Source organism: Cryptotermes secundus, unplaced genomic scaffold, assembly GCF_002891405.2.
Source record: "Cryptotermes secundus unplaced genomic scaffold, Csec_1.0 scaffold1807, whole genome shotgun sequence".
Classification (NCBI taxonomy): Eukaryota; Metazoa; Arthropoda; class Insecta; order Blattodea; family Kalotermitidae; genus Cryptotermes; species Cryptotermes secundus.
This window is the reverse complement of record NW_019721029.1, coordinates 12,954-38,113: the sequence shown is the minus strand read 5'-3', so window position 1 is coordinate 38,113 and position 25,160 is coordinate 12,954. Positions and strand designations below refer to the sequence as shown.

The window sequence follows — 25,160 nt, the reverse complement described above, 5'->3', positions numbered from 1 at the left end:
GTCTTGTCGCTTGCAGATTTCTTATACTTTTTCTTCTACCCTGAAGATGGAGGCGATACGTTCCTCCGAAACGTCGGTTAACACCACATATACACGGTGCCAAATCCCAGAAGACTGCTTTCTTCATAGTCACCGCCGTGAAAGCCTCAAAACTTACATAAGGTTCCACTGTATTAACAACAAAGCCTTAGAAGACAGAAACTGCTGTACAGCAGTGTTCTTAGACGTCAGCCAGGTCTTCGACAGGGTGTGGCATAGTGGTCTGCTATACAAGATCAAACAAATCCTTCCACCATCATATTTTAATCTTCTTAAATCCTACTTAAGTGACCAACAGTTTAAAATAAGAGTGGGAAACGAAAAATCTGAACCACAACCGATAAAAGAAGGCATGCCACAGGGTAGTGTCCTTGGTCCAACTTTATACACTTTCTTTATATCTGACCTACCCACTTCCTCAAATATAACTCTTGGAACATTTGCCGATAATATAGCTATATTGTCAGTTAACAAAGACCCAGAAAGAGCAGCAACAGACCTTCAACATCACCTTAGTACATTACAAAACTGGTTTGAGAAGTGGCGTATCAGAATAAATGAAAACAAGACTTGCTATATAACTTTCACCCTACGGAAAAAGCCGACACCTGACACATACATCAATGATATCCAAATACCATGCAAAGCAGAAATAAAATACCTAGGTATGACTATAGACAGCAAATTAATATGGAAGCAGCATGTAGTCAAGAAACGAAAACAAGAAGACTTAACCATTAAACAGTTAAACTGGCTAATAGGCAAGAAATAAAAGCTAACAGTCGAAAATAAAATTCTGATCTGTAAGACTATAATCATATCTATTTGGACGTACGGCCTGGAATTATGGGGCTGCGCCAGCAAATCTAACATAGCAATAATCCAGAGAAGTCAATCTAAGATCCTACGAATGATAGTCGACGCACCATGGTATGTCTCCAATGCAACACTCCACGCTGATCTCTGTATATCTTCCGTACAAGACATCATCCAACAAAAAAGCAACAGACATCACAACAAAATCATAACTCATAAAAACCCACTCCTAAAGATGCTATCGACAAGAGAAGACAACAGATGACTCAAACAAAACTGGCCAAGTGACCTGATTTGAATTACAGAGGATCCGCAGCCAGACAACTCCTCATCATGTCATCTAAACAACCATAATATTAGCTTATAGAATGTATATTCTGATTGCTGATCAAATAAATAAATAAATAAAAAAATCTTCACATGGTGCATCTCATTTTCACAAACGAAAAGTGGGAAACTGAGTCATGGCAACATAACCACTAAATTTGGTATGAAGGAATAATCACTACTAACACTAAAGTTATTTAGTTTCACATTCAGTAATCACAGACTCTTCTCTTACATGTCAATGTCCTTTGCATTAATAAGAGCAGAGTATCATAAACAGACTAGATCACTGTAGGTCGTAGTGCAAGGGCCGAGAAGGCCCACCTCTTATGCGTTCATTCATTCATTCATTCATTCATCATAAACGGACACATAATATGAAATTAATGGATTCTTTTACCTTTGTCAAGAAACTACCTAAAATGGATACACTCTACAACTTAGTACTTCTTCCTTAAAAGCAATATTTCCATACCTTGGTAACTCTGAACAACATATGTGCATTCTTTGGTGTTGTAAGATCGAGCCTTGTGAAACGTGGCAACAACTGCTTGAATATAATTGTATAGGAGAGAAGATTCTCAGCAATAAAACTGAGCCACTGTCGATCAACTGTGCGGGTACGTTCTTCGTTATCACGACCACCAGGACTTCGCATATTTCTGTACTGCCAATCAGTGTACCGCCATGGCTGGATATAACTCAACCAGGTCTCAAGGATGAGTCGGAAAGAGCTATCAAGCGGCCAGTGATGGATCGTATGCCGCAGGAATCCATATATCTTTGCCTGACTGGATGGTAAGATGATCCTGAACAAAAACAACACATCTCCTAAGATTCAATATGATGCAATAAACAATGAAAGAATTACTTTTCACACAGAATATAGTGTGAAATGCCATATTAATTACAGCAGTTGTTTTAATCTTCCAGAACTGGATATTATTTATACCCCAGACAACCTAAATTCTTATACAGAATGCAAAACATGATTATATATATATAGACATTTCCTTTTTTACAGTAACCATCGTGCACATTCGGGTTCATATGAATTGGTTTCAAATAAGAGAAAACATATATTCTCAGATCATTTTTTTCATGTCCAAACAGGCTCTCTCAAAAAATGTTATGCAAGCGTTTGCCAGTTTCCCACATTAATTTGAACACCTGAAACTTCCCCAACATGTCATTACAGTAAAAATACAACCTAGTGTATTAATCTGTGGATCTTTCCAACTGTTCCACATTTTGTTGTCTGTTAGAATACATTTCCAACACTAAGGGGATGGAGCAGAGCACTTCCACATGATGTTCCCTTCTGCCTTCCCAGCTCTTGCTGTGCACAGAATGATGATCTTTGGCTCTGCTAGGCTTGAGCTGATATACTTTAGAAGGGCTGCAACTAAACAGGTTCTGGCTCTGATAATGAGCACAGGGCTATTTTGAAGGGCCTTTGTGAAAATGGAGGCACACCTAATGCACCCAGTAGTGGTCTGAATGTTTGGGGTGACCAGATGTCCTGTCCTCGCCCCAAGTCAATACTCAATACTCCCTCCTGCCTTCCCCTAGACAAAGACAATTTTTTTTTTCCCATTGGTTGCAACCTTTTGTGTGTCTCAGACAATATGTAATATGTAGGAACTATGCTACTGTCAACACAACAAATATTTCAGTATTACACTTAGATCTTTATTTACTGTGACATGTTTCGGTCATGCATGACCATCAACAGGCGGGAACACGTATAGTTATTGAAATACCGATATGGATCCTTATCGGTGCAACGCGTCATATTAAATATTAACATAAATATTTGCCTCAGATTAGTGTGTAGCTAGAATAGTAAATACATGTTTTTAGTAAAAAATAAAACAAAAGATAGAATAAAGATGTACTATATACAAAATGTTGAAAATATTATTAAAACTCATTAAAAGTATGTTAGAAGTATATAAAGGTATTAACACCTATATGCAGGGTTAGGGGTCTGTAAACCAACTAAAATGTATCCTATATAAAACTTGCAATGTGGCTTGTGTTTCTTGTCTGGGCGTATCACGTTCTGCGTGTTCTACACTGTGCGGTGGTTTGACGTAGATACAGACACAATCTATGTCAAACCACCGCACAGTGTAGAACACACCGTACACACCAAATGTGTATACGCCACATCGCAAGTTTTATATAGGGTACATAGCGTGGGAATACCATACCAATACCCACATAGCATCAAACTTGCACATCATTGGACACCTGTCTTTGGGCCTCATATACTGGGCTTATTACGTAGAATTTCTGCAACAAGACCTACACAACATACGCCCAATTCTACACTGTAACAGGATATCCCCTTAAAATAAAATGCTAGTTGGCATACAGAATAGTTGTTCATACCTTTTATATACTTCTAACATACTTTTAATATAGTTTAATATATTTTCAACATTTTATATACAGTACACCTTTATTCTATCTTTTATTTTTTTTTACTAAAAATCATGTATTTGCTATTTTAACTATACACTAATCTACGGCAAAGTTTTATGTCAACACTTTGTGGGACCGCGCACGCATTAATACGTTTTTTGCTTTTAGACGTGACAGATTGGTTGCGTATTAACATGCTTTTAGAGCACGATAAGTTGCAACACACTATACATCCCTCTGGTGCCACCCAGCTTGCACGTAGCTGCCTGCAGCTGTGTGATAAGCCTCTGGAATGTTTGCTGACTAATCAGTTATGTGACCTCACTGTAACTGTATGCCCCTGCAAAAGAAAATAAATGCCTCTATTTCTTCAAGCTGTATGTAGCAAGCTGTCAGTGAGTAGTGCTATATGCGAACATATAATCCTGGAAAACTTATGAAGTATGGCCTACTTGTTGGTGTAGTTACTGAAAGCACTTCAGGCTATACTGGAAATTTAGAATTTTATTCTGGCGAAGGAAAGAAATTACAAGAAACTATTCTTTCCGTTTTGGAACCCTATCTTGATCAAAATTACCATGTCTATCAAGACAATTATTATAACAGTGTGGCAACTGCAGAGCACCTACTTTCGAGAAAAGTACGTATTTGTGGAACAATTAGGGTGAACAGAGGCCTTCCTCCAGATCTGAAAGAGGAATGTAAATCCCTGAAACATGGTGAAACCACATTCAGGAGGAAGGGGGATATTCTTCTTCAGTCCTGGAGGGATACTCGTGTTGTGAATACGATTTCCACAATTCACAATTCAAGCATGGTTGATGTTCAAAGAAGACATGGACAGGTAAAGGAGCCTGTTTGTATTTCCGAGTATAATATGTTCATGAAGGGAGTTGATAGAGCCGATTAGTACCTGGCCTATTATTCTCTTCCTCGGAAAAAAGTAAAGTGGACAAAGAAAGTTGCCTTGTGGCTTATAAATTGTGCCATTTTCAATTCATTTTTGGTTTTCAAAAATCTAAACCCTCATTCAAAATTGAAATGCAAGGCATTTCTGCTGAATGTGGCAAAAGCCTGGGCTACAGACTACACAGTGGCGGCAAACAGTCTTAGTGCGACCAGGCCCGTCTACTCCCAACTCACGCAGGCCTCATTTTGACCCCCCTGGGTGACTCTCGGGTGATATGCGGAAACATACCCTCGCAAAAATTGTGAAGAGTGAACATTTCAAGGTGAAGCACCCTTCTAGGCAATGCCGTATTTGCGCAGTTCACAAGAAAAGGAGTACGACTGTCTACTGCACAAGTTACAGTAGCAGGTAAAAAAAAATGGTGGTCCCCAGGGTGATTTAAATATTTAAATTGCCAGTCTGCAAAGTGTTAATATTTAATACGATGTGTTGCACTGATAATGATCCATATCAGTATTTCAATAACTATATGTATTCCTGCCTGATGATGGTCATGTATGACCAAAATATGTCACAGTAAATATAGATCTAAATGTAATACTGAAATATTTGTTGTGTTTACAGTACCATAGTTCCTACATATTATATACTGTCAAAGACAAGGTAACTTACAGTACAGATTAATATATACTTTAACACCTATGTGGGACACTGACACCATTATCAATATTTTTGTCTCCAGTTGTGCATGTCTTCCCTCAAAGTCTATGACCAGGAAAAAGAAAGAAAGAACAGTAACCGATTTTACAAGGCAAAAGCTCACCAGAATAAAAAATGACACCCAAAGTCCCATCTGTGGAATGTAAAAGCTATGGACCCCACAAAAGAAGTGTCTTACGTGAGGTCACGTGATCATCTAAAGGTAAATATACCTCCAACAGTAGATACACATAATTGTGGTGTAACAGTTCTGAAAGCCAAGAAAGTGCTTATTAACACCTCAATGTCAAGAACTATGTTAAACCCACCTTTTAAGTTCATCCATTGCTGATAAATCACCAACAGTGCTATTTGCAAAGTAGTGTAAATGTTTCACCAGATTCCTCACCACTCGAATGTGTTCTTCTGAGGGCAGTAAGTCCTATACAAGACACATTATTGTGCATTCAGTATTAATGATGTTAAAGCTGTGTAGGTCCAGTAGTGCAACAAACACAAAGCATGTACAGACCGTAATGCTTACTGTTATATAAAATAAAACAAAGTTGGGAGGGCTACAATGAACATGTTTTAATGTTCTCATTTTATAATCAAAATAAAAGATAGTAATCAGGAATTCTTCCCTAAAACAAACACATACTGCACATGTCAGCAAACTGCAAGGCAACAGAAACACAAAAGAACACTGTTACCACACAAGGAGAGCATGTAGATCACGACAACACCCGCAAAAGCAACTGCAAGGCACAAAGATGGAAGCCATACGATGTTATTTATTAGCCTGTTTCATGGCAGTATCCAAAGCAAGAAGGAAGATGGTGTCAAAACACAAGCTCCTGTTAAATAGCAAGAACTCTATAATGCACTAATTAATAAGAGATTTCTCAGTGGCAATAAAAGACTTCTCGAGCATATACATATAATTGCTATATCAACAGTAGTAGACTAGATAAATGTGTCTGTTGGGAAAAGTGGTCCCTTCAATTTTGTGTAAAAAGATGAACAGTTTTTACTTAAATATCTTGTTCAGTTTTCATAAGCAACAAACGAATTTCAGAAATTAAGCAAATTATCATATCACATAATTCATCATAAAAAAATAATGGAACATAAAAATCTGCTACCCAAAATCACCATAGTTAATAACACTAATTGGGTGATTAGTCATGTCAATATGGAGTTTGTGTCTGATGTTTTGGGTCCATAGACAGAGGATGATGAACTCCTGATGGAGACAGCCTCTGAAACATGAGACAGAAACTCCAGTGACATGCTTGATTGCTCAAGAAAACTTAACTGCATATCAGAGTCACTGACTTCCCACCGCGGCAGCCCAGGTTCGATCCTGGGTATGGTCATGTGGGATTTGTGGTGGAAAAAGTGGCGCTGAGGCAGGTTTTCTCCGAGTACTTCGGTTCCCCTGCCAATCTCCATTCCACCAATTGCTCCACAATCACCCTCACCTATCATCTGGGGCTGGTACAATAGGCCAGAAGTGGCCGCAGTACAAGGGACTTAGTCCAATAATAAAAAAAATAACTGCATATCAGAAACAATTCATAACTGCTTCTAACATAGTCTTTTGAAACAAAGGCATGGAATTGATTAGTTTATGAAAGGAAAAGGTAGAGTATTTTCCTGAGTATTGATTTTAATCTATATGCAAGTATAAACCTTAACTCACTTCCATAATATTCCCACTGTCTGAGAATTTCTTCCTACAAACTGTAGAGTGGATTCTGTAATGAACAGTTGCATCTTATGGTATTAAGGCAGTACACTCTGCAAGAAATATTTTGCTTCTCAAAAGCACCACAGTGATGAGGTATTTATTGCAACACAGATGTTCCATATTTCATCAGTTGCTACTGTTATTATAAACACATTCCAATTAAGACAATTACATTTATTTTAGCCATCATCACTCACCACTATTAAAAAGATCTATCAAATTATACAGCAATGCACTACTTGACCCAAAATGCCATATATAATTCAGTTAACACTTTTTAATAGTTAAGATGGTTATAGGAAGGGCATATTTAGACTGAAATACTGTGATTTGTTACTGTGTTAATGTACATGAAGGATAGGTATGCGACACAATAAAGACAACAGGTAAATTGGGAAATGCAGTCCCAAAGAAACGAAATACAACTTACAGGATAGTGGCGCAAAGCCACAATGGGTTGAGGCTGCATCTCATTGTAAAAGATAGGCCTATATGGCATATAAAGTCTACGACGCTGAAATAGAATATTACAGACATAAACGAACGTAATGATAAGGATGACAGTATTATGAGACTAAAAACAAATGGAAGTTGACAAATTTTATCTGCAAAAAATATTACACAGAGTAAGAAGAATGTCATGAAACCACTACACAATTTTTCATATACATATATAGTTTCATATTCTTGTAGCTAATAGTGATACACATTGTATGCACCTTCTATGGTGTACTCTGAATGGACTTGACAAAGGGTGTAGGAACAGCAGCTAAGGTACATCTGAATGACACATGTGACTGATACTAGCAGCAACATCATGGATGTGCAAACTTAATTTTACTTTATGTTTGTTCCTTTGGATATTTTAGATAAAACCTGCCAAAGATAATTATTGTGAAATAAAACTGACAGAAAATGAAATGGACTGAAACAAAAAGTGACCAGAAAATAAAAAAGTTATTACATGAAAAACAATAGCCAAGAACATCATATATTTGAACTTTCTCAAATAAAAATACAATATAAGGAATAAACTAAACTTAATAAATTAATCAACGACATTCAACACAAAAGGAGTACAAAGACCACTTGCCTACCTTGTACATTTGATCAAGACTTTCCACTAATTAAGATATTTAATCAGTAAGCTACCACTAATTAAGCAGGTGACTGATTAATCAGTAACTTAAACCATTAATAAAAATGTAACTTTTGTAACTGTATGTTAAATAAGTAGCATGTGATATAAATTGGCAAGTTGAGACAAGCGTATAACCTAAGGCCCACTAAATTGTACCATAAAATTATATGCATATGAGAGTGGCCAAATGAATGAAATATTTGTACAGACTGCAAACTACTCAAGTAAAAATCTGTGCAGTACAGTAAATATTTTAACATACTGTATGGTGATCCTAGATTTTACTACATATTGTTGAGCCACACAAAAGGTAAAAATGATTTCTGTACACATTCTGGAATTCTAATTACTTTAAGAATTTCAAAGAAGGTATAGTTGTGAAGACAAAACAAACTGTGATATTCATCAATACGTATTAATACTTTGACACTTACATAGCCAGTACAATAAACAAGAGATGACAAGCAAGAAGAGACCTATAATCAGCCCTGCAAAATTATTCCAGAGGCCAGGTTGCCATGACACACTCAATACAGTGGTAAAATTTTATTCCTATTATATTACTACTAATGCTTTTTCTTCCTTTCCTCTCAGAATAAAACATTTTCCTCACACATTTTTATGTTCCTCTAAAAATTTCTTACCCTTATCTCCTTCTATAAATTTTCTTGTACTCCTTTCAAATTCGTTTCACTCCTCCATCCTATTGTCCTTCTGCCCATGTCCTAGCAGTGGCAGACAGCAATTTATGTTTTCCCCAAACCCCAGCAAAGGGAATGTTGGGTATTCCCTTAGAGTGAAATGAACTGGTTATTATTTACATGCATAGGTTTCAGCTGTCCTTTTGTTAACAGAAACAAGCAAATTTCTCACCCAAGGTATTTGTTCTTTATTCTAGTTCCTACATTTTGGAGGTGGTTCTAGATTTATGGGAAACTTGTGCAGGCCTGCCTATAACCCAAAGAGAACAATGAGGTACTATCACATTAGCTTATCAAGAGTGATCCCACTTTTCCTGGCATGCATGTGAACTGCTTCACTTGAACATGGCACTTTTATTAATATGGTTATACATTCACTGTAGTTTGAAATAAATAAGGATATGGAAATTTTAATGCTCATTAATCTGACATACTTGGAAATTCACAGTCCTGAAAAATCCTATAATAAAAGAACACTACCACACCCAAAGAAATTAACACAATATAGGAAACTACATAATAAACAAAATTCTGGAACACCTGAAGAAACAATGCAATTATATAGGTTATAATTTGTGTATAAAGAATTCCTTTGGAACAAGGCCCAAAGAGTGGTTAACAAGTTTTCATATATGAAGACTGTACTAAGTTTGACATTGCTAAAATAGAAATGTAGCACAGATACCTCAAAGCTTCCATATGAATGTTTCATGATCATTAATACAAAAGTTTACTGTACACCTATGAACAAACCTGTACGTTCACTATCAGTAACATGTAAAGGTCATCCTCATAGCCTGCTAGAAGTTACTGTGCAAGTGGATTAATAATGACAGGATATGAAAGGAAAAATGTCACAAAAAATTATGTCAACTTACAGGACAGTGACACAAAACAATGTTGGGTTGAGACTGCACCTGATTCTGAAAGTATGGGCTTGATGTTACTGGCGGATAGTAATGCTGAAAATAAGTGTGTGGATTACAAAAAGGATCATTCATAAAACCCAGTAGCAAAAAATGACTTCATTTTGTATGCTGAAACATAAAACAACACCATACAGAATAAAAATGGTACATTAGCAATGAGAAAACTAAATTTCTTACATAAGTTATTCAGTATTAGAACATTTGGAGGACCATATGGTTAAGTTTATCATAAGTCTCAGTTTTGAAACCCAGTCACAATAAGGATTTTTCCACTTAGCAACTCCATTATCACCCTTTTCAGTTAAAATTTTGTTAATATGAAATAGTAAGTTCTGAAAATGAATGGCTGAGGACACAAATTCTACCATAAGTTTTCAGGGATGGAACTGTTATTAAAATATTTAATCCCATGAGAGAAAGGATAACAAAGAATGTCCAACAATTAAAATATACACTTTTCCTTTTAGTTAGTAGCTTCAGGAAATCACCTGTTCAACTGTGGGATAGAGGAGTGCCTCTGGCACTTGCAAATAAAATACTGGAGGCACTCGTAAATAAAATATTAAACATCTTAACCAATCAGGGATCTAAAATTTAAACTACTAAGGGGGAAAAACCATTGATCATTGCTGGTTAGGTGATTACTTTGCATAAATCAACTGAAAACAAATTTCAATAAAATGAAGGAACATTTGTGTGGCAATTATAAAGATTAACAAGAAGTTCTGGGAAGAACTAATCACCTACTTTTCTTTCACCATAACTTTAGTATCTGATACAGCACAAAGAAATAAAACTTTAGTATGTATGCATAATGAAGTCAATACAACAATTTTGGGAGGCTGCAGTGTTAATATTACTGATTGGAGTGATTTATGAGGTACACTGTTGACATAGTCTTGGATGGCATGACATGCAAACAAAGTTTCAAGTACTCTGGTTCTGGCATTCAGGCAATATTAAGGATATTATCTCAACAGCTTCAGAGGTTGTAGTGTTGGTACTACTAATGGCAGGGATTTTTATGCATGCCACTGATATGGTCTCAGCTGGCATGATATATATACCAATTCTCACAACAATCAGTTGAAACATTCGAGTAATATTAGGGGTATTACCTCAACAATTTGAGAGGCCGTATCACTGATGAGAGGCATTTAACGTGTACACCACCGACATGGCCTCAGGTGGCATGATATATACATAATCAAGTCATAGGCGTTCAAGTAATATTAAGGTTATGTCTCAGAAATCTGAGAAGTTGCAAATCTTGCACTGTTAATGTCATCTGATAAAAGGGATTGCAGCATGCTGGACTCCTGTGCAGATGATCATACAATAAAATCCTGATCAAGTTGAAATTTCTTTATTACTTACAATTGTAAATACAGTAGAGAATATATAGTCTGTTCTGAAAGGGACTTATTACTGTACCTAACCTTTATCTCCTGGCACTACCGGGCTAGTGGCTGGGTTTCAATTTTTAGGAATGGTTTCAACATTAAATAAATGTGATCTTTGGCAAGCTGAACCATGTACATGCACTATTACAATACTTCAATTAAGGCCATTAAAGATTAAATACAGATTTTGTCTATATCAAATTTGCCAGGTATAACCCCAAAATTCTGAGTGCTGCCATGTTTGTAAAGTTTGACTTCTAAACAGTAGTTAATACAGAATTTATAGGTATGTTGTAGATCCAACTCCATACCAAATTTCACATTCTTAGCTCCAACAGTTCACTTAGTTTCTGTCACATAATCATAAGATTAATACAGATATTATGCAGTGTCGGTGTTGTTCTGCATAAAAAAGCCCTAACTAAAGCATATTTTTCAAAGCTCTGTTACCACACATCATTTCATAACCCAGTATTACGTGGTCCTAGTGCTGTTCCTACCTCACAAGTTTGTGTGTTCACTGTGTTGTTACTACCAACTGCTGAAATTAAACACTACATCCTCCTATGGTGTAACAGTCAAACCAAGTTTAATGAGAATCTGTCAACGGGTTCAAAGTTGAAAGAAGGAACCCAAACACAGAGCACATGGTGATTTCCTAAGTACAATTTCTTTCATTAAGAAGTAAAGCAAACTAAATAGGGATATGTAGTTGGGTTAATATATTGTAAAACAAATAAGACAAGATTAAATAGTTACCAGTATAAGAATATGTGGCTGATTCATCTTCTTGCAGGCACCTATCACAGGTTGGGTCATCTGTCAGTCACAGTTTGAAAAGGTGTCCTTTTAAGTGGCAGTGTCCAGTATGTTTGTACTTATACTGATAACACAATCCTATCTCACATTTTATACAATATACCAGTTAAACTCAGGACAACTTACAGGACAGTGGTGAAAAATGTTGGATTGAAGCTGCATCTGATTTTGAAGGAAAGAGTGGGTTTTACCCAGTACCACTGATGGAGAAAACTGCTGAAAATAAATTAAAGTTTGAGAAAGGATCTTTAAAACATAAAACCATGCAAAAAATGTATACGATCTTACACACTGCTTAAAGAGTTTAAAAATAAATATAAATACATACAAGCAAAATTAAATACTCATAATTTTCAAACTCTTAAAGCTTTCCATTTCATTTTGTTTTGATATCTAATTCCAAAAATGAGAGTGGCAAAGAAATGATTCTTCCTACCTCAAAGGAGATCTTACAGTAATAGTGAATTACTAAAACGGATAACTGGAGTTCCAGTTGTACCAACTTTTCATAAATCAGACAAATAATGCAAGCAATTTCATCCATTTATAACACCATAAGTATGAGTAATTCATTTGACATTATCAGCTGAAAAAATATGAAGTTCCTGTAACTGTCTTCAATAAATTGGAAGACCCTTGAATCCTAATATCAGGCAGCAGAAAATGCAAAAATATGCTTTCATGAACACTGTGAACTACAGTGTAATGACCAGTGCCTAAATACGACGACCAACCTCTCCTTTGTCGAAGAGGAGGCACCATTTCAAAACACATATATGTCTACAAGAAAATAAAAATCTTGATCATGGTTCTCAAGGAGACTGAAGGCAGGAATGACTGTGCTGGCAGACACCAGCAGCAACTTAACCAACAGATATGACAATATTTTCACTCTAGTTCTTGCATGCAAGTCTTCCTAGGCAACACAGAAGACTGATGGGTGAATGATTCAGAATATACATATACTGTAATGTGCTCATAAATTCAACTAGTCTCTACTGCAACGGAACATGCATGAGGGAGGATGATGGGTAGCACTGGTAGTGGCAGCTGGAAGAACTACTGTGTGGTGGGTGAATATATGAGCATCCCAAAATCTGTTTTTGAATAACTTTAAAATATGGTAAGATTTCTTTGACATTTCTGTTAGTTGGAAAAGAATTTTTGGATGGATGGACACTGAATGACTGGGAGTTTGCTGTATATGAACAAATTATGATTGGCATTTTTTTAGAGTTTCGTTTTTTTTTGTGTTTTTGAAAATTCATGTATCACTAAAATATGGTTTTGCAAAAAATAATATATATATATACACACACACACACACCATTCTCAAATTTCAATATAATAATACAATGCCATGAACATAAACCTCTTTCTTGACTAGAAATGGATTCAGCCTAAAATAATATTAATGCCATAAAATTACAGCTGTATGCATCTAATTCCAGAATCAGATCAAGCAGGTCAGCATAGCTGTAATACATCTAACCTGACTTAGTTCAAATATCTGCCAGCAAACTGGGTTTGCTGCCTGAGGTTTCTGTTAAACCTTCAAATGAGTCATGATTACATCTACCCAGAGATCTCTCTACTCATTATTCATAACTCCTTCCTATCCCATTTGATACTATACAGAAACAGCACAATTAACCTAAGACTTAATCCACTACCAAAGCATACTGATTTATCTTTGCATCATGGATAACAAAGAAGGACACACCTTTAAGAACCTGAGTTATTTTCTACTACAGAATGTAATTTGACCTTTAACGAAATCTGAAATGAGACTTCTGTAGCCTAATTAATGTGAATAAGTTCCTTCCTGAAATTAAAAAAATCACACATACAAAACATTCCCTGTTATTCCAGTTAACACAGGGATAAAAAAAAAACAAGATCAGCAATGCATAATCAAGTGTGAAAAACCTTGTATAAAGTCTAGCAAAGCACTGATTTCCTGAAACAGTAACAATTCACAGCTTCAGTCTAGTCATTCTTAAACAGAATACTTAAGAAAATTGATGCACCAGCACATCTAGAACCTAACAAAACTGTAAGATTCAGTAATTTCTTCATAAAACAAAATATAGCAGGTGGTTCATTTTTAGGGCTGAGCTAAACCACAAAATGTCAGGATAGCCACTGTTCCAAGTCAAGATTCAAATCAAGCACTTCCCAAATACACATGTAGCATATTGCCAGTGCACCAATCTGATTGACAGGAAGTACACAGGTGGGTGTGGAATGTTTAGTGGCCAATGTGGTTAGCACATAGGAAACATACTTGGTCAATGAGGTTACTACATGGGAAATGTCACACTATATCTGCTTGTATTTACACGTACAGACGCAACACACTCTTTCAGGGGGGGGGGGAAGAGTATACTGTGGTCCTTGTTATTTTAAAAACATGATTATTATTGTTACAGAATCCACACTATTTAACCTCACAGATAACTAAATATGGTACCAATTAACCAGTAAGGTTATGGATAAATCTAAAGAGAAGAGGCAGACAAAGCAATAATTTGTGATCCTTAATCTTTACTATATTCAAATGTGATTAACCACATCCTTACCCTTGGTGGTGTCCCAGAGCCTAGGTGTAGGTATGGTATCTCCCTCTCTCCATAACTTAACCAGAAGTCAATGAACACTTGAATCACAGATTCACTTCTCCATATCTCAACAAGAGTGCTCTGCTGTGGTAAGGTTGGAGATGAATGCAGAGAACCTGAGGTGCTGCCTTGCTTCAGCACAACTGACTGTCGAAATAATGTTGGGGAACGGACAGGTCTTGGAAATATCAACAATACAATATTAATACACTGCAGTACTGAATGACTCAGTCACTAAGACAACAATTTCTACTCAACTGAGGCAACAATATACGTGTATTACCTTCTTTTTAAAAGTCTGAGGTCGACAACACTTGTATATGGTAATATTTATATACTGTCAGAACCATATACAATGTGTAAGATTTGAGGTTTTCATGGCGGTGACTATGAAGAAAGCAGTCTTCTGGGATGTGGCGTCATGTAGACATTGTATTAACCGATGTTTCGGAGGAACGTATCAGCTCCATCTTCAGGGTAGGAGAAAAAAGAAGAAAATCCACAAGCGAAGAACCAGTGAGAGTAGGTAAAAAAAAAACCCTGCTCACGCTGGTTCTCTGCTTGCGGATTTTTTTTCTTTTTTCTTCAACCATGAAGATAGAGGCGATACGTTCCTCCGAAACGTCGGTTAACACAATATCTACAAGGCGCCACATTCCAGAAGAATGCTTTCAACCATATGCAAGTTTTTTCAGAGCACATAAAAGATTCAGAAGATACACGCAAAAGTCCATTGAGACCTATAAGTAATGGGACCCTTAAATTGGTCCGAACTCCATGGTTTTAGCCTACAAGCAAACTATACTGACCAAGCGACCGCCGCTTGTTGGAGAAGTTAGTGCCAACTTTTGCAGATAGAAGGTGTCATGTGGTCAGCGCAACAAATCCCTATGGCCGTTAATTTCAGATTGCTAGACCGGAGCCGNTCCCAGCTCTACCAGATTTTTTTCTGAGTGGTGGGTCTGAAACAGGGTCCACTCAGCCTCATGAGGATAATTATCCTCATGAGGCTGAGTGGACCCTGTTTCAGACCCACTACTCAGAAAAAAATCTGGTAGAGCTGGGAATCAAACGCGGACCTCTGGATCTGTAGCCAGGAACCCTGACCACTACATCAAAGAGGCGGTCTAAAATGATTTAAGCTAAATGAAAATTTGAATGGCCTAACAAATCTCAGTGTAGGTCTATCATACAAAACGTGGTCCAAATCAGTCAGGTTGTTTGGTACCTCTTATATTTTAGGACAGATGGTTTCTAAATTTATTTTTGAAACATGATTTGAAACAAAACCATATGGTACAGAATATTCAATAGCATCAAACTACTAACCTGCTAGCTGCCTGAAGAGGTACTGAACTTTTGGGATATACATAACATCCAGCATACGGAGGCACTGAAGAACCATCACAAGGCAAGAAGTGCGTAAGGTACTCTTCTGCAAGATGATTGTACACTGTCTCCCACAGAGAATATGAGCCATGGTCTGTCATCCTCTGAAGCCATGGGTTTACCAGATGGTATGCAAAATGGAATATATAGAACTCAAATGAATCTGAATAACACTGTTAAGTGGAAGAAATATAATTTCTACTTCTGAAAAACTACAAGGCATATTATGATTAAATTCTGTAAAACTCGCACAAATGACACTCCAGGAATCAGTCATCACAAAGAGCTATATATTGCAGTATATACTTAATTAGGGTAGTGAAAGCAATTTTAAGCTCAAATCATTTTTAAATTTTTACTTAAGTCTGGTTCAGTATAAGGATATAAGGTTTACCCAAGAATCATATGCTGTTGTGTTCACTGTATTTGAAATATGAAATATGTGTGCATAACAGATGCACCTAAATTCATAGCAAAAATCTTGGAAAAACAAAAAATCTCTGACAGTTCAATAATTTCAATAGTAGTTCATTTCTTCCACAGCCTGATAAATGGCATGCATGGTGCCGTAGCCATTCCTGACTTCAACACATACGTAAGTAGGATAAAAAGTAGCGGCAACACCTCTATAGTTCTGAAATTACTTTACTACCTGAGGTAAACACACTTACATTCCTTCAATATAATCGCACCCCCATCCCTCTGCCAAATTTGTGGAGGGCGTCGTACACCATCAGCGTGTCCACTTCTGTTGATGTCCAGCAGTGACCACCCTACAGCATGAACAATCTCCTCTCTTGTGTTGTAACATGTCCCTCGCAGTGGTTCTTTCATTTTGGCAAAGAGATCATAATCGCACGGACTTATATCGGGTGAGTATGGTGGATGTTGCAGTATCTTCCATCGCCAGCTGCGAAGGAGATACTTGACAGCATCAGCAGTATGAGCCCTTGCATTGTCATGAAGGGTGATGGGGTTCATTGCCAACAGTTGTCGTTGCTTTCTCCTGAGTGCTGGACGAAGATGATTATGCATGAAATTGCAGCAGTAGGCAGTGTTTACTGTCTGTCATTGAAGTACAGTGTGGTGCAGTATCACTCCATCAATGAACATCGCCTTCACATTACTCTGTGTAGTGCGCACTTTCTTTGGATGAGGAGAGCCAGGATGCTTCCATTCATTTGATTGTCGCTTCAAGTGTGATTTGTATGAGCGAGCCCAAGTTTCATCCAGAGTGACGATCCTTCCAAGAGAGTCACCTTCCCTCTGGTACCGGCCCAACAAGTCCTGTGCAATTGCATAATGTTGCCCTTGTTGCACCTTGGACATTGTATGGGGTACCCAATGTTCTGCAATTTTGCAGTATCCAAGAATATCGTGCAAAAAGGGAGCACAGTTTTGTGACATACACCTACCTCAGCAGCTAACTCCCACACAGACCATCGACGATCGACATCCAGCAAAGAAGCAAGAAGCTGAATTGTGTGGTTGTCAACATGGAGTCGTCCTGAATGGCATCCCTCCCTTCACAGAACAATTTCACCCATTGTGCCACTGTGCGATGTGGCAAAGCAGCATCACCACATGCTTCTCGCAGTTCCTGATGACAGTTTTGTGCACTGCAACCTCGTGCAACTTCAATTCTTATCCAGGAGCATTGTTCTTGTTTCGTAAACATGTTCTTAGGGCACTTGAACTGAGCTCCTGCACTTCAAGATGGTGCACAAAGTAACTCAATGAAACACAACCAGAGCCACTCACTGCACTGCTTCAACTGAACTTCTGCTAACAGCTACAGACAGTGCTAGTGCCACCTGATGCATATCTTTCACGTTACAGCAGTGTTGCCACTACTTTTTATTCAACCCTTGTATTTCAACATAAATTATGAACACACTTCTACACTGCATTGGGCTGAATGAGTTGAACATGGTTCATTTTCTGATACTGTCAGTATCTAGGCTGTAGAGTATCGAATGCCAGGATGACTGGTGAATTGGAAAATATGTGGAGGGAAGCAGTCGTGATCTAATTTGAGGTATAATCTCAGGATACTCCTGGAGGGACTGTGAAAAACCATGCAAAAATCTGTCAGGACAGCCAGTGTACTAATTGAGATTCTTTTTTATTTGGAGTTATTTGATGATGTTTTAAATATGAAGACTATACAGTGTTGGATGACAGAATAATAGGATCTGTCCCAACACTTACCTAGCGAGACTGAGGAGAACCACAGAAAACCTCAGTCAGGATAGATGATATCCCACCCAGGACTCAAACCCAGCACATCCCAAATACAAGTCTTAGAGTGTTGCTTCTAAGTCAGACTGCTCCTTAGCTGAGATTCAAACTGAGCACTTCATAAATACAAGTTTACAAGTCTACAGCATTACTGTTACACAAAGCTGCTTAGTAATTAGTGGATGAAATGGCATCTACCAACAGGATGATTCACTTTAAACCTGAAAGGTCAATGGGCAAGGAGGACAACAAGTTTTTTCTCAGTCTTTGCTACTTGAGTCTATAACATATTTCTTGTTTCCTGTCATTGTTCAAGCTAACACAGAAGACAGCATTTTAGCCTGTAAGATACCATTACCATTGTTAAGAAAGGATACTCAATGCTAACGAGATGGGTACTCTTGTATGAGGATCAAGCTGTACTTTATCGGCGTAGAATGGAGGCACCATTCCATCTTCAATCTGTTTCCTTACTTTTGCCTGTAATTTTCAGAACAAAATTTCATTTTCAGATATATGCAGGCACCTGGAAAATGGAGCATGTGATGGAAAAGAGAGTGAATGGGAATGTTTGTGTTAAACTGCAGAAATCTCCAAGTGAAATGTTACAGATATTAAGAACAGTTTATGGTGTCAAAGTCAAAGATCAAAACAACTTTGACCTCCTTTTTCAACATCAGGGGTATAATCCACTTTGAATTTGCACCCAAAGGGACCACTGTTAATCAGATGTTCTATGTGGAGGTGCTAAAAAGGCTTACTGATGCTGTAAGGCACAAGTGAGAGAGTTGTGGAGAGATCGCTCACTGATTCTCGCCATGACAACATGCCAGAACAGTCTTCACTTCAAGTGTATCAGTTTTTAGCATGAAAAGGCATCTCAGCCATGGATCATTCAACATACTCTCCTGATTTACTCCAGCTGATTTCTGACCACTTCCAAAATTCAAGAGTGCGACGAAAGGAATGCGTTTCCCAGACGTTGAGGATATCAAATGATTTGTGCGCAACATTCCTGTTCAGGATTTTAAGAAGTGTTCTGAACAACGGCTGAAGCGCTGGGAGCATTGTAAAGAACTGAGGGAGATTACTGTAAAAAATTCTAGGTTGTTAACATCTGTAGCTCTTAAAATAGATTTGTAAAAAATTAGTCTTGAAACTTATTTGCCCAACCTTATATATTTATATGAAGGTGAGGTTGTCTGAGAACGTCTCACAAATGCTTCAGCCAGTTAGGTAAGTGGGGCATAAGCTACATCATCTCACATTGTATGTCTGGACTCTTGGTATAGCTGACTGACCAGCAGTCTGTACACATTATAAAAGTGAACTTGCCCACATGATACGGTATGCTGAAACAGTCTATTATTCAGCGTGCATTCTTGGCATCACTGCAGAAAGTTGTTTTATATGGTTTTAATTTCAGGAGTTCTATGGTAGATTTTGAAAACCTGATCCTCTGTACAACACATCTGAAGGATTTCTGATGACTTTCCACCTAGCACCAGTTTCATCCTGTTCTCTTCAGTTGGCACTCAGTGTTCTGATTTGGTTCTTTCCCTTGTCCAATAATGATATTATCTACCTTCATTTCTTTATGACTGCAAGAATAGTTTTTCAATTGGAAATGCAACATTCTGAAATTTATGACTAAATCTTCTCCTCAGATTTTGTACACAATCACTTTTCACATAGGTATCATACATGGACACTCGCTGTTCCAATGTGGAACTCAAAGATGGCATTTTGACACTGGAAATAACATGACTGCATCATAACTACTTATCACACAAATCAAATACAGTACAGTAGCAGAAAAAGGCTCTGACTTTATGAGTGGTCTAGCACGTTATACACAAGTCTCCTTCATTGTAGGTGCTCTACAATGTATTGGGGTGATGTCGAATGGAAATTGTAATGTGTATAGTCTATTGGTTTTCTGACTGTGCAACAACTCCAAAGTCCATAGTATGAGATGATGCAAGTAGCATGCATGTCTTGCCCAGCTTAACAAAGGATTTTCAGGAGGCTCTCCAACAACCTCCCTGTACAATTAAACCTATAAACTCAGGAAGGAGGAAACTTGATTAATTATTAACAAGAATAAGAGACCAGTAGACTTAGTGCGTGCTGAGGTCAAAGTGATGGCTGAATATACAAGTTCAGAAATGTACAAATAGTTTAACAATTCTGGGATATTCCCTTGCTTTGTTTAATTACATTAAAGAAAGTTTGATACAAAATGTGTGGTTCAGTTTTCTCTAGAACCTTCATTCAAAGCTTTTTCATTTTGATAATTATTTAATGAGGTATACTGAAGATGAATGCAAACACATTTAAGCCTCCACATAGTAGCCACTAATTTTATCTCATTTTAACTGAAGTTGGAATGTGATTATAAGTTTTAGTAAACCTCCAAAATATAAAATTTCAAGGAAATCTGTTGAATACCTCATGCTTGGAATATTCTTGGGGGTAAAAGGTGGCCAGTGCATAGGGCTGACAACCTTGCTGGCATCTATGAGCCGACTGTCTAGAAAATGAGGGAACCTCAACATCTCAAACCTCACGAGCCTCCACGGCCTGTTACACAGCTACCTTTACTTACTTTTTACCTCTTGAGTAGTTACATATAGATGGATGGACGGACAGCTATGAGAAAGCTATGAAGAATACTGTCTTCTGGGATGTGGTGCCATGTAGATCTTGTGTGAACTGATGTTTCTGAGGAACGTATAGCCTACATCTTCAGGGTGGAAAAATCTGTGCATGAGGAACCAGCGTGAGCAGGTGGCTGCAGACTGCGAGGTGATATGTTCCTCCAAAACATTGGTTCACACAAGATCTACATGGCGCCACATCCCAGAAGATGGTATTCTTCATAGTCACCGCCATGAAAATTTCAAATTTTTTATGACAAAGCTAGTATCCACATTATTGCAACTTTCCAATGTGAACGCGCTGAAAAGGATCTCCATTAATAGATTCCTTCACTTAATTACCAGTGAGTCAACAAGGCTTAACATAATGATGACATAAACAACGTTATACTGATTTTAGTTCTCTTGTCATTTGAAAACTGCAAAGAGTATAATTACTTACTGGCATGTATGATAATGGAAATTCATATTTTACATAATCTGTAAGCAGCCTGTAACACAGTGTGAACATGGCACCGTGAGGATGAAGGAATGTGAAGAGAATATCAAATTCACGTGGGTGTGTGTTGCGATGAAATGTCCGCAAACCCCATCCCATTTGATCTCTAAGTCCAAAGAGGCTTTCCAGCAACTGAGGAAGCACCATCTGGAGTTCCTTATTACCAAATTCCACAAAAATACTGGCAAGTTCATCACAACGGTATTGAAGCGGTAGATTAAGGGCGTTATTTAGTCTGACCTGAAAACAATAATCCATCTGTATTATTCACTAGGACATTAAAAATCAACAGAAAATTTGAGGTCTTTATACAAGTCATATGCAGGTTATATTTAACATGACAAAATTCTTCTTATTCTAAAAATACTAATACTTCTGAGAATAAAATTATTTAAACAAATAAATTAAGTTTAGAGTTCTGGAGATTGTAGTTATTTTATTCTTGGTTAATTAAACAATGTTTTCAATAGCTCATATTACCCAGTAAAGTGTGAAATGACAGATGATCAGAGAATAATGAACTGGAAAGTATGTGGAAGGAAGAGACTGTGCCCTAATTTGAGGTAGCATCCTGGAATTTGCCTGGAGGGACTATGAGAAACTATGAAACCTCAGCCAGGATTGCCAGTTTCCAAATTGAGATTACACATAAATCTTCATGAATATTACACAAGTGTGCCAATCACTTAACTTCAATGTTCATCTGTTGAAGACAGTAGATTTCAGTTTAGCTAATAATAAAATGAGTGCCTTGCTATTAGCTCCTATTGCACCGCACTGCATTTCACTGTCAGAACTGCAAACACAATTCTGATAACCGAAAGTGCGCAATATGGTTTGGGTCCCCTCAAGCTGAGTAATATTATGCTAATCTAACCTGCTCTGAAAAACCTAAACCAACCAAACAAAACAAAACATAACAAGGAACCAGCATTATGGAATCAAAAATCACCATGAGGTGTGGAACAATTCAGGGACCCAAACTATATTTTGTGCCTTGTCCCCATTAACCTTTCATATTTCTGAGGAGACGCCCTCCAGTTTTGGGGGGGAAGCTGTGAATATGTTCAATAAGCAGTCGCGGACAGCCGACAAGGGGTGGCCCTCCAGCTTGGGGGTTGGGTGTGGGGCTAACAACTACTCACCGTAAAAAATCAGTATGTTATGAAAATGAACACAAAGCCTCGGACCTGGACTGATTCCTTGGATAAACGACCTAAGCTAATGAAAATGGACATGAGATTTGGCACTTGGACTGTACGAAGTTTGTATTGGGCAGGTTCACTCAGGGCAGTGGCAGAAGAAATCTGAAAATATAAGTTAGATTTAGCAGGAGTACAGGAGGTCAGATGGGATGGAGGTGGCATCGCACCAGCAGGAGACTACATTTTTGTATGGAAAGGGGAATGAAAATCATGAATTAGGTGCAGGTTTTTTCGTACATAGGAGAATCATAGGATAGGATATCATATATAATACTGAAAGGTCGCTGGTGTGATATCATTGTTATGAATGTTCATGCCCCAACAGAAGATAAAATTGATGACATAAAGGATAGATTCTATGAAAAACTAGAACACGTACAGTAAAACTTGGTTATAGCAACATCGGTTTCTGCGACACCTTGTCTATTGCGTCAAATATTCAATGGTACGAACTAATTCCTCATAAAGCAACTGTTTTTATACCTTGTTTAGAACGACATGCACAAATGCATCAACCTCGTATGTAACGTCATTTTCATTCCTGAATTTCTCTGATATGTACATTGAACGTAATTTAGAAAGTGTGTACTGGGCAAGTAACAGGAAACAGATGAAGATAACTGATTACTGCACTCGTATCTAGGTACAGTAAGGCACAACAATTGATGTAATCTACTGTAATTTGGTGAGTAGGTCTACCTTTAATATACAGTATTAGTGCGGTGTCTATTGTCAGTGAAAAGCGCTGTAATATGTCTTTGATATTACACATTTGGGCAATTCCACGTTAATGTTACGTTAGTCTGTACTTAACTACGTATTTCACTAAAAAATGCAACATTTTAACTCGGTTTTTGGTAGATTTTTATGTGACTAACATAAGGCTACTGTGGAAGTGCCCATTTCGGTTACAACGACATTCGTTTATAACGACACTATTTTTAGGTCCCTTTGATGACGTTATAACCAAGTTCTACTGTATTTGATAAATTCCCGAAGTACCCTATGAAAATTTTCATTCATTCATTCATTTCCTTTATTTTCCATATATCTATACAGGCAAAAAACCTAAGATGTGGAAATAGTCCCTTTGATAATAGATGTATATATGTAATAAATTACATAAGTCACACAACTAAAATAATAACAATAATAACAATACACACACTAGTCAAGTAACAGAGGCAATTTTGTTAGGAGATTTCAAAGTAGGGAGGGAAGACATTTCCAAACCAACAATTGGGAATGAGAGTTTGCATGAAATTAGTAATGATAATGGAGTTAGGGTAGTAAACTTTGCCACATCAAGAAATCTTACTGTCAAAAGTACAATGTTCCCACATCGTAACATTCATAAATTTACTTGGACATCTTCTGATGGGAAGATACACAATCAAATAGACCATATTTTGATAGATAGGAGATGGCACTCAAGTATACCTGATGTCCGATCATTCAGGGCAGCAGATTGTGATACTGACCACTACCTGGTGGTGGCAAAGGTTAGGGAAAGACTGGCAGTGGGCAAACAAACAACACACAGAGTTCATATAGAGAGGTTCAATCTCAAGAAATTAAATGAGGTAGAGGGCAAAAAGCAGTATCGTGTTGAAATCTCAAATAAGTTTGAGGCTTTGGAAAACTTGGACAATGAGGTGGATGTTCATAAAACTAGGGAAGCTCATAAGCCATGGTTCGATGAAGGATGCTCAAAATTACAAGATCAAAGAAAGCAGGCCAAATTGCAGTGGTTACAGGATCCAAGCGAATTAAATGGGGATAATCAAAACAATATAAGACGTGAAACCAGCAGGCATTTCAGGAACAAAAAGAGGGAATATCTGAAAGATAAAATTGATGAGCTTGCTATGAACAGTAAGAATAAGAATATTAGAGACCTGTACAGAGGAATAAATGACTTTAAAATGGGTTACCAGCCTAGCAGTAACTTAGTGAAGGATGAGAATGGCGATCTGCTTGCAGATTCCCACAACATTTTGAATAGGTGGAGGAACTACTTCTCTCAGTTATTGAATGTACATAGGGTCAGTGATGTTAGGCAGACAGAAATCGATACAGCTGAGCTGTTAATACCTGATCCTAGCCCTTTTGAGGTTGAAAGTGCTATTGCAAAATTGAAAAAGTATAAATTGCCAGGTAGTGATCAAATTCCGGCAGAACTTATTCAATCAGGAGGTGAAACATTACATTCTAAGATCAACAATCTAATTACTTCTATTTGGCATAAGGAAAAATTGCCTGATCAGTGGAAGAAGTCTATTATTGTACTAGTTCACAAGAAGGGTGATAAAACTGACTGTAGTAATTATCAGGGGATATCACTGCTATAACCTTCATATAAAATTTTGTCCAATATTCTTCTTTAAAGGTTAAGTCCATATATAGATGAAATTATTGGGGATCATCAGTATGGGTTTCGACGTAACAGATCAATTACAGATCAGATCTTTTGCATTCATCAGATATTGGAGAAAAAATGGGAGTATGATGAAACAGTACATCAGTTATTCATAGACTTCAAGAAAGCCTATGATTCAGTTAGGAGGGAAGTACTGTA

General features: G+C 37.4%; 1 protein-coding gene across 8 annotated transcripts in view; it reads right to left on the bottom strand.

The window, feature by feature from the left end:
* The window catches only part of LOC111875335 (sphingomyelin phosphodiesterase 4), a 45,303-nt gene that overhangs the window by 15,098 nt on the left and 5,045 nt on the right, over positions 1-25,160 (bottom strand). The window contains exons 2-10 of one of the 8 annotated variants that reach the window (XM_023871493.2): positions 21,321-21,617; positions 18,596-18,698; positions 15,918-16,140; positions 14,550-14,766; positions 12,094-12,183; positions 9,695-9,778; positions 7,405-7,488; positions 5,551-5,663; positions 1,658-1,991 (exon numbers count right to left, since the gene is read on the bottom strand). In XM_023871493.2, the coding sequence (XP_023727261.1) occupies positions 1,658-1,991; positions 5,551-5,663; positions 7,405-7,488; positions 9,695-9,778; positions 12,094-12,183; positions 14,550-14,766; positions 15,918-16,140; positions 18,596-18,698; positions 21,321-21,617 (1,545 nt within the window). The remainder of the gene's footprint in view (positions 1-1,657; positions 1,992-5,550; positions 5,664-7,404; positions 7,489-9,694; positions 9,779-12,093; positions 12,184-14,549; positions 14,767-15,917; positions 16,141-18,595; positions 18,699-21,320; positions 21,618-25,160) is intronic. The other 7 variants (XM_023871495.2, XM_023871497.2, XM_023871496.2 and 4 more) reach the window with 7 other exon arrangements.